This window comes from Petaurus breviceps, unplaced genomic scaffold (assembly GCF_028583685.1).
Source record: "Petaurus breviceps papuanus isolate PSGF00001 unplaced genomic scaffold, PetGlider_PUasm1.0 91041, whole genome shotgun sequence".
Taxonomy (NCBI): Eukaryota; Metazoa; Chordata; class Mammalia; order Diprotodontia; family Petauridae; genus Petaurus; species Petaurus breviceps.
Genome location: NW_027187400.1, coordinates 42,156,632 through 42,166,887, shown reverse-complemented (window position 1 = coordinate 42,166,887; position 10,256 = coordinate 42,156,632). Strand labels below are relative to the sequence as shown.

Below are 10,256 nucleotides of genomic sequence, written 5' to 3'. Positions count from 1 at the left end.
TGGGCAGGGGCCACTCTCTGCTACTGATCAGAAGAACAGAAAGAAGGAGAAAAAGAGGCAGAAGGGAAGGAGAGAAAGAGGGGGAAAGAAAAAGGAAAGAGAAGGGGAGGGAGGAAAGGAGGGAGGGAAAGAGAGAGAGACAAAAGAGGGAGGGAGAGAGAGGAAGGGAGAAAGCAGAGGGGGAGGGAAGGAGAGAAAGAAAGAGACAGAGAAGGAGGGTGGAGAGGAGGAGAACGAGGGAGAGGGAGAAAGAGGGAGGGAGCTGCTTATGTGAGAGCTCGGATGAGGGGGGTGGTGGGACCTCTCCAGATGTTCTTTTAATAGGATTTCATGTCTCATATTTAATCAAGATTGTCAAATATTGATTTAATCTCTGCTCTCAGCAGATGTGATCTTAGCAGGTTTCTGTGCTAATTAGCTGGGATTACTTTGTATGGGGGGCTCCTTGCTGGCAGGACAAGGCTGCTGAAAGACTCTGGGTGGGTGTGGGAGGGAGTGAGGACTTGCATGGCTTGGCTCCAGGGCACAGGCCTCTGGTGGCAGTGAAGAATGGCCCGAGTCATGACTTTGCCTTTACCTAGTGCTCTCTCCCTCAGTGTCTGGCATCACGTGGCCGGGGCTGCCAGGCTCCATCCTGACTTGTGCCCTTTGCTCAGGCAGGGACCCTGTCTCAGAGGGGCAGCAGCAAACAGTGTGGTAGGGGTCTGATGCCTTCAGGAGGCTTGGAGGAGGGGAGGGAGTGGGAAATCTGGAGTCAGAGGTCAGAGGGACTGTCCAGGACTGACTTGGCACCTTTTCCATCTGCCATTCCTGGACCTGAGTGGCCTCTGCTATAACATGGGGTGGGGGGTGGGAATGACAGTCTCAAAGGATCCCTTCCAACCCGGCTTCCTATGAATCCTCCAGACGTTGGGGGAAGGTGAGCCCTGGTGCCTGCTTGGGATGGGGGCACATGCGTGAGTCACCCCAGTGTGGCATGGAGCCTTCCAGGCTCTCCCGGCTTCCTTACTGGGTCTGCCTTTGACCAACTCCATCCCATCTGTCAGCAGCCACCTGAGTATACAAGGGTCTTATCCAGGTGCCTCTTTTTCTTAACTGAACAAAATCTAGCTTGAAAGAGAGAATAAGCTCCCCATTATACATGCGTGGGACCACCCTATGAGGCAGGGCTGAGCCCTCTGGCAGGTTGCCTCCCACTGGGACTGTGGGCCTCCTCAGCTGCAGCCTTCTCCCTGGCCAGCAGCCTCCCCAGCTTGCCTGCTCTTGGTTCCCAAAAGCACCTATCCTGTTTGGGGCTCGGTGATGCGTTGACTCAAGGGCTGCTGGGGATCGTTAGTGATCTTCTCAGGGCTGGTGGCTAGAAGTCCAGCATGCAGTGTGGACATTCAGAGGCAGGGTGGTGGGAGGCCCCAACCTGCTCTGATACTTACTAGCTATTTGGCCTTGAGGAAGTCATTTTCCTCTCTGAGTCTCAGTTTCCTCATTTGCAAAATGAAAGTAATGATCTTTATCCTGCCCGTTTCACAAGGATGCTTGCAAGGAAGGAGAAAATTATCTGTAAAAGGAATTTAGGAATGACAGAGTGGTCTACACCTGTTAGATGGGATCGTATAGACATGGAGGAAGTAGTCTGAAGAGAGGGCAAGGGCAGCAGGGATTGTCTGACCCATGTGAAGGAAAGGCTCAAGGCTGGAGAGGGAATGACTTTCCAGGGCCATTGGTGGGCCTCTCCCCTTCTCCGCTGGTCCCGTGAGGGGCTGTGAGCTTCATATCTGCTAGCTGGAGGATCAGCTGAGAGGGAGGGGCTCATCACCGTTTCTGAAGGCAGGGGGATGGACCAGGTGGCCACCTTTCTCAGTTCACTGGTCAGGCACTTTCCTTTATGAGCAAAGCCCTGCACACATAGTCAGTGGCCATCCTTTGGAGCCTTGTTGAATGGTCAGTGGGATGTGTGTTATTGACAGTGACCAACTGGCCAAGAGGGGGCCGGGGAAAACTTAGGGCCGCCAGAATGTGATAGACTTCAAGAAGGGAAACAAGGAATCTGGACTAGAGACTGTCGTGAATGATAGTGACCAAGCCTGGCCCCTCTGCAAAGAGCTGAGAATGCCCATGGCTGGAGGCCGGCCTCCAGAAGGTCTGAGCTGCTGCTTGGTATGAGGGATCGCTACCAGGGTAGGGATGAGGGGCTGTGTTGGGAAATTAAGAGGATGCAGAAGCAAAAGATATCAGGAAGATTTTTTTTAAACTGCAGCAGCACACACACACACACACACACACACACACACACACACACACACAAAGCTGATTTAGTAAGTCTGGCGTTAAGCAGGTAGTCTCTCTGGATCAGGGAGTGTCCACCTGTTTTGTGTTGTGGACCCCCAATAATGTGCTGAAATGCATCAAATGAAACCTATAGGATTACACAGGAGACCAAAAGTTAGTGAAGATAAAGGTGTTGTGTTTTGCCTCTGGGTTTACTGCCCCCAACAGCCTCCCCACTTAGATGCTCAGAGCCCAGAGTAAGAGCCCCTGTTCTGTGGCTCATTCAGAAGGCTTCACCTAGAGACCTGCTGCTGAACCAGACCGGTGACAGAGGTTCCCGTGGGGGTGGGGAGAGGGGTAGCCTTTGTTTCTCTAACTCACCCTCTCCTTGTCCCTTTATAGGATGGCTCAGGACCTGCTTCTGCCTCCCAAGAGCCCCTCGTCTGTGACCAGCTAGAAGAAAGTCAGGTGGGAGCTGCGGCCCCCTGGGAGTGAGCCTGGTGGGGCCTGCCGGGATGTGTCATGGTGCAGCCCTCCACAGCGATGTTGCTGACCCGGGCCAGCCGAGGCACCCCGGCTCCCCCCTGGCTCTCGGCAGAGCATTTCCTTCATCGCTGGCCCCGGGGCTCTGAACAGCGGCTAAGCTTCTCAGGGCTGGCTTCTCAGAGATGCACGATGCCTTCAGGAGGACTGTAGAACCCAGCTGTATTTTTGGACGATGACGACATATCGACCCATTCAGAATGAAGGTGTGGATGTGGGAGGTGGTGGAGGGGGGAAAGGGAGCGACCCTCTGCCAGGCCCCCATGGAGCGGATTATTTCCCTTCTGGACTTTGGGCGCAGAACGGTAGCTCTCCACAGCCCGGCCCCGCTGCCGGCGAGAATGCAGTAGCGTCACGCTCCAGTGCCACGACCCCCGCGATGCCCAAGATGGGCGTGCGTGCCAGGGTGGCTGACTGGCCCCCGAAGCGAGAGGCTCTGAAGGACCAGGCTAGCTCGAGCCTGGCCCAGGACGTGGACAGTGCCAAAGCTGGGAGAGAGGGCCTCCTGCCCAGGCCCTCTCAGAACGGCCAGCCCCTCCCCGGCGGCTCCAGGGCGCCGGGGTCTCGAGCTTTCCACCGCTTGTCGCGCAGGAGGTCCAAGGACGTCGAGTTCCAGGATGGCTGGCCACGGTCCCCAGGCCGAGGGTTCATTCCTCTGCGGAACCGAAGCAACAGCGAGATCACCCTCAGTGAGTGCGATGTGGAAGAGCCGTCAGAGGCCAGGGGGTCCCGCTACGTGGGGGGGCCGCCTCTCTTCCGGGAGTACGGCAGCACATCGTCCATCGACGTGCAGGGCGTCTCGGAGCAGAGCCTGTTTGACATTCTCAATGAGTTTCGCAGTGAGAAGCCGGAGCCCCTCGGGGCCGGTTCTGGAAAGCTGGAGCTGCTGGCGGCTGAGGCGGGCCTGGCCTCCCACCCGCACCTGGCAGGCGGCTCCAAGACGGCCGTCCGCAACGGCCAGCCCCACAAGGACGAGTTCCTGCTACAGCCCAAGGAGAAGGACAAACTGCGGAAGAAGGCCGCCAAAGGTGGGGACGCGGGCGGCGACTCCTCCATCTTCCGGAAGCTGAGGAGCACCAGGACCGACAGCGAGCCGCCGGGGAAGGCGTTGGCCGAGGCCGACGACGGCGGGGGCAGGCCGCCGGAGAGCAGCAGGCCCTGGGTCTGCCAGAAGAGCTTTGCCCACTTCGACGTGCAGAGCATGCTGTTCGACCTGAATCAGGTGGCCGCCACCAGGCTGTCTGCGGCGGCCCAGCGGCGCAATACGACGACGGGGGCATCGGCGGCGTCGGCGGGCTCGGCGGCCGTGTCCAGGGCCTGCGGCCTGGGCGGCCCGGACGCCTCCTTCCCCAGCACGGAGGACCCCAACTACAAGGAGAACCTGGAGCAGGACCTCGGGGACAGCAACAGCAACGAGCTGCTGCTAAGCTGCCCGCACTTCCGCAACGAGATCGGGGGCGTGGCCGAGCGCAACGTCAGCTTCTCGCGAGCCTCCGCCGGGCCGGGCGGTGGGGGCGCGCCGGAGCCGGCCCCGGGCACCTACTGCACCAACGCCAGCATCTCGGTGCTCGAGGCCCCCCGGTTGGCGGCGCGGAGCCAGGCCAGGGTCAGGCTCCACAGCATCGAGCACGTGGACCTGGGCGCGCGCTACTACCAGGACTACTTTGTGGGCAAAGGTGAGAGCGGGCGCCGCATCAGCCTGTCTTTGGGGGAGGGTGCTGGGGTTGGACTGGGCCCACCCCACCCTTTGACCCGGTGATGAAAGGAAAATCCTGATGTTCCGCTCTGGAGGAAATGTGAAGCCAAGAAAAGTCAATAATGATGATCAGGAAAGCAAGAGAGGCAGGCCCCAGAGCTGGACTGCTCCCCTTTTTTTCCCCCACAAGTTTAGCGTCTGTGTCCGAGCACAGGCACTGATTGCAGTCAGCCAGTAAGCATTTATGAAATGCCTACTGTGTGCCCAGGATAGTATGACACACACAGAGCAGAGACAGTCTCAGTCAGAATCATGGCTGGTCACTAGGTCTAGAACTTAGGATTCTCCCTGGGCTGGAGGCCAGCCCCACAGGCTCCACCAGTGTCCCAGGGTTCCAGGATATGGCTTCAATCCCCCAAGCCTGCCCCCAGGACCTGAGATGCTCGCTCTTCTCCTTTAGAGCACGTCAACTACTTTGGCGTGGACGAGAAGCTGGGGCCGGTGGCGGTGAGCATTAAGCGGGAGAAGTTGGAAGACCACAAGGACCACGGCCCACAGTATCAGTACCGCATCATCTTCCGGACGAGTGAGGTACGTGCTCTGCCCCGTGCCCAGGCCGGTGGCCACAGGCCAGTGAAACTCTGTGGCCAGGCCCAACGCTTAGAATTTAGAGCTGGGAGGAGTCCAAGAGCCCACCCCATACGGGGCCCAGGCCCGAGCAGGGGTGCTCTCTGCTTCATAGAATCATGGGATCGTTCTCTTTGCAGACCCCTCTCCAGACAGGCAGCCCCTCCCTCCACTCTGGTACGGCTTTCATCATGGGGGAGCTTTTCCGTCTCTAGAGTCCTGGCCAGCCCTCCTCAGACATGGCCCCCACAGTGGGGCAATACTTGAGTGTGGCCAGTGCCCGTCTTAACCAGCCAGCACAGCAGATCCACCTGGCTCTTTCTCCCATGGAGGAGGAGTCTGCCAACAGTGGCCCACAGGCCAGATTTCACCCGCTCTGGTTTCTGTGCATGACAGTTTTTACATTTTAAAATACAACAAAACTTTGTTTAGAAATGTCAGAGCTGTTCTGAGTTCCCGGGCTGTGGTTTGCAGACCCCTGAGTCAGGTCACTCGGGGGCCTGGTGGTAAGGCCCCGGCTTTCTCTGTCACTGCTGGTCCTTCTGTCTTGTCTGTTATCCCCCAGTACCTCACAGGATGGTCACATGTCAGACTTTTGGCTGCAGTGGGAAGGGTGAGGCCTGGACTTTGACTTTCACCCTCCTCATCTAATGGCCGGGAGACGCTGGACCAGCCAGTCAGCCTCTGGGAGCTCCTGTCTCCTCCTCTATGAAGTGATCAGGCCCTCGCAGCCTTATTTTGAGGATAATAATTTTAGCCCCTGGAAAAGCAGGTGTGATGAAGGTGTGAGGGGGACAGCAGCTCCCCTTCACATGGCCCTTCCATGGCACAGAGCCCCAGCCTCACAGTAACCCGCTGAAGAAAGTGATGAAAATCTTACACCCATTTTACAGATGAGGAAAGAGGAGCCCCAGGAGGCTCTGTGACATCCACAGTCTTCCATAGCCAGCACACGGGTGAGGCAAGGAGCCACTTAATGCCGTCCCCTCAGAGGCGCAGGGACTAATGTGCCCTGGGAGCCCCGGATAACCCAGTGCCCATGCCTGGCAGCAGACACTAGTCATCAGCGGGTGGGCCTTGTTCCCTCAGAGCAGATGGAGATGTGTGAGCAGTTCCTGGGCTCTTTGCCAGGGAAGTTCATCTGGGTTCTAGAACAGCTTTTTCCAAATCCCCCCTGGTTCTGGAGCCTCCCCATGGCCTTGGGGTGGCCAGGGTGCTGGGAGCCTCCACCCTGGGCTGGGAGGAGGCCATGCATGGACAGTGCAGAGAAGGAAATATGGGCCTGACGGGAAAGGGGAGAGAGGGAATGAGGCCCAGTGCTGAGCTCTGTACAAGGATCATCTCGCAGCATCCCTGGGAGGGAGGGGCTTTTATCATCTCCATTTTACAAAGGAGGAAACTCAGGCAGGCAGCAGTTAAGTGACTTGCCCAGGGTCATGCAGGTAATAAGTGTCTCAAACTGGATTTGAACTCAGGTCTTCCTGACTCCAGACCTGGCACTCAACCCCTGAGTCACCCAGCTGCCTAAGTGGTTTTAAAAAACAAACGCTTCTTTTTTTTTTTTTAAAGCAATCGGGGTTAAGTAACTTGCTCAAGAATACATGGCCAGTTATTTCTGGGTGTGGTGCTGAGTATCTGAGCCTGGGTTTGATCCCCAGGTCATCCCGACACTGGAGCCAGTGCTCTTACTTGCTGAGCCACCTGGCCGCCCCTAAGCAATTGGGGTTAAGTAACTTGCTCAAGGTTACACAGCCAGGTGTTTCTGGGTGGGTACTAAGTGTCTGAGTCCGGATTTGATCCCCAAGTCATCCCAACACTGGAGCCGGTGCTCTTACTCGCTGTGCTACCTGGCCGCCCCAAAACAAACACTTCTTAACCCTGGTAGTGGTCTAGTGGTAGAAGTGGACAGGAGGCCAAGGGCCCTTCACTCCTGGGGGTCATTTCCTGGGGATAGACATGTAGAACATTCCCAGTCAGGTCCAGGTTGGCCTCTTCCTGCTCAGTCAGCTGTCCCCTCCCCTCAGTCCTTCACAGCCCCAAGGTCCTTCGAAGAGGGTGCCCAGAACCCCTGTGCCAGCCTGGCCTGGGAAGACGAGGGCAGAACTATCCCTCCCCCACCTGCCCTTCCATGTAGCCCCAGGGTCTGGGCGTGCCTCTCTGAGGGCTTCTGGTTCCCCAGACCTCCACCACCTTTGCTCTCCGACCTCGGGTCCTCACAGGGGTCGGCAGTCATCTCAGCGGGGCCAATCCTCCTGCCCTCCATGTTTGGCTGGCCCACACTGCTCTGTTCTCCTCACAAGAACAAGATGCTTGGCCTGTTCTTGGCGAAAAGTCAGACAATCGGAATCCGAAGGATCCCCAGCCTGGACCCCCATCCAAAAAGGAAGTGAAGAAAGTGAGGTGAATCAGGCGGGATCTCTTGTTCTCAGGGACCATCGTGGCTCTTTTTAATCATTCTTTGGATAAGATTCAACAGTTTTGCCAGAATCATCATCAGCCTTGGTGACTTGGCTGTTCTCTCATTTGAAGCTCCTCTCCTCTGGAGTCTCCTGGTGCCCCTCCTGTCCACCAAGATCTTCCAGAGCTCACTGACAGTAGCTCCGCATTGATGGTCGTCAGCATGCCCTGTCCTCTGGGTTGTCAGGCCTGTCAGACTCGGCTGTTTCTGTTTGGCTCCGTCCGACCCAAAGATCACATTCCGATCCATTCCCTTCCCTCGGCCACGTCTCTTCCTGGTTTCCTGGACTTCCAGTGATCATCCATCTCATTCCTGTAGTGCTGGCAGGTGGTTCCCCAATCGGCTGCTTCAGATAGCACTGGGGTTTTCCTTTCTGCCTTTACCTCTCTGAAAAATATTCACAGCGATCATTTGGTCCCTTTTCTTCTATGATTCTGAATGATTTTCCAGGATGGCTGGGCCGCAGAGGAGCACCCCTGCCTCCCCACCCTGTCCTTCTGTCCTCTTCGTCAGACCTACTTTCTGTTTCAAATCAGGTCCCCAGCCGTCCTCACTCTTCAGCCTTCTGTGGCCTTGCCAGTAGCCCCGATCCTTTTCAGGCCTTCCCTTAGAACTGCAGCTCACTGGGTGGAGGGTCTGCACTTTGGCCACCATCCCCAGCCTTTGGCACTGTAGCTGGCTCATAGAAAAGGTTTTTTCTCCCTTACCGAGGGGATGAATTCTCTCTGGGTTCACAGTGGTCTGTTTTGACAATTCCACCCTCACGCCCCCTTTATTTTCAGACTTGTTTCTCTTTTTGTGTCTTTGGAATTGCATTCTTGAGAACTTTCTCTCGTGGGCTGGTTTTAACTCCTGGACCATTTTAGTCCATAGAGGCCAATCTATTTCTTCTCCAAACCCTTTGAAATCTGTAATAATCTCAACATCCAGGGCACACAGCTGTCTCCTCCCAGCTTTCTTCTCCCACCATAAATTCTAAAACAGAACGGTCACTTCCCTCAAAGGTTCCCATCCTTCCCCAAGCTCATCTTTGTGAATGGGAATCAGATTCAGCATAGCTGTTCCAGATGCTTCCTAGCTGGGTGACACTGGGTCAGTCACTTCACTCTGTCTGCCTCAGTTTCCTTTTCTGTCAGATGAGCTGGAGAAGGAAATGGCAAACCACTCCATTGTCTCTGCCAAGAAAACCCCAAATGGGGTCACAGAGAGTCAGACACAACTGAAAACAACGGGCCAGCAACAATGGGGATTATAATAGCGCCTGCCTCTCAGGGTGTTTTCCACGCACTTTGTGAGCTTAAAGCTTGTATAAATTCTGATCATCATCCTTATTCCCTTTCTTCTTCCTCCCATTTAGGTCAGACTGGCCGCTCATGGTTCCCTGCCCCATAGTCCATCTCCCGCCTTGCATATTTGTTCAGGGTGGCTCCCGTACCTGCCCCTTGGAAGTCCAGAGTTCTTAAGATCCCAGCTCTGGGGCCACACTGGCTCTGGGACCACGTCCTGTGCAAGGCTTTTCTTTATCCCTGCACCTCCCCTACTGAGAGCTCCTGCTGTCTTGAAATCCCTTTGAGTCACTGTTTTTTATATCCTTCATATGAATTGATCTCGTAGTGGGTGTTTAAAATTGCAATCTTGTCCCTCCCTTATTACATGCCTCCTTCCCCCTTTCCTCCTCCCTCCTATCCCCCTCCACGCCTGGTCTCAGGGATCCCTCTGAGGCCGGGGGTGCTCTTGATGTCTCCTTTCTTGCTTTTCTTGCTCCCTCTGAGTTTCTGAGTCTCACCCCTGCTATCTGTCTTCCCGCATCGTACCTTCTCTCTGTTTTGGGAGATGGATGTAGCTAGATTTCTACACCCCCCCCCCCAGTCTGAAGACTTTGTGTTCAGCTTCACAAGGCTCCTGGAAAATGTGTTCTGCTTGGGGCTTCCTAGGCATGTTAGATGTCCTGTGTCCTGGCCTCATAGGAGACCACAAAGGAGGCCATCCTTTCTCTACTTAGACGGTGTCATTGGGGGTGCCAGGCCCTGGGGCCTCCCAGATCTCCCAAACCTGGGCCCATGGGTCAGAGTAAGCATATGGACCAGTGTGCCCAGGGGGATGTGAGGGAGGAAGAGGGTGGGTGACAGAGTAGAAGGGCCAGAACACAGTGACACAGGATACTGGGTAGGACCATGATTGAGAGAGGACTGGCAGACAGGCCTGAGGCATGGGGCTGGTTCAGGTCAGGAATCTTCTGTGCCACCCACTTGTCCCTAAGACCCCACTGCTCCACCCCCACCCCAGGCCAGTATGACCTGTTTACAAACCCCAGCCCCCAGGCTTTTGTGGAAGCCCAGGGTCTGCTGGTAGGAACTAACTTTGAGGGTTAGGAAGAGAGTCCCCGCAGGGCTACTGGGGGATGAGGAATGGGGATTTCATGATGTGTTCCCAAGGCTTGGCAGAAGAAGACCCTGAGTTGGCCCTGGGGTCTGCTTGTACCCTGTCCTTGAGCACCTCGGGTCCCACTGGAACCTGTGCCCACTTTTTCCCTTTTCCTCTGTCTCTCTTCCCCTCTCCCTCCTCTCTTTTCCCCTCCTCCCTCCCCTTCCCCTCTCCCTCCTCTCTTTTTCCCTCCTCACTCCCCTTTCCCTCTCTTCTCTCTTCTCCCCTCCTCCCTCCCCTTCC

The 10,256-nt window shown here is 56.1% G+C and overlaps 1 protein-coding gene across 1 annotated transcript in view; it reads left to right on the top strand.

Moving 5' to 3' along the window:
• SIPA1L3 (signal induced proliferation associated 1 like 3) overlaps nt 1–10,256 on the top strand; it is a 94,096-nt gene that overhangs the window by 20,279 nt on the left and 63,561 nt on the right. Inside the window, exons 2-3 of the mRNA XM_069078521.1 lie at nt 2,668–4,484; nt 4,965–5,095. Coding sequence (XP_068934622.1) covers nt 2,984–4,484; nt 4,965–5,095 — 1,632 coding nt within the window. The 5' untranslated portion in view covers nt 2,668–2,983. The remainder of the gene's footprint in view (nt 1–2,667; nt 4,485–4,964; nt 5,096–10,256) is intronic.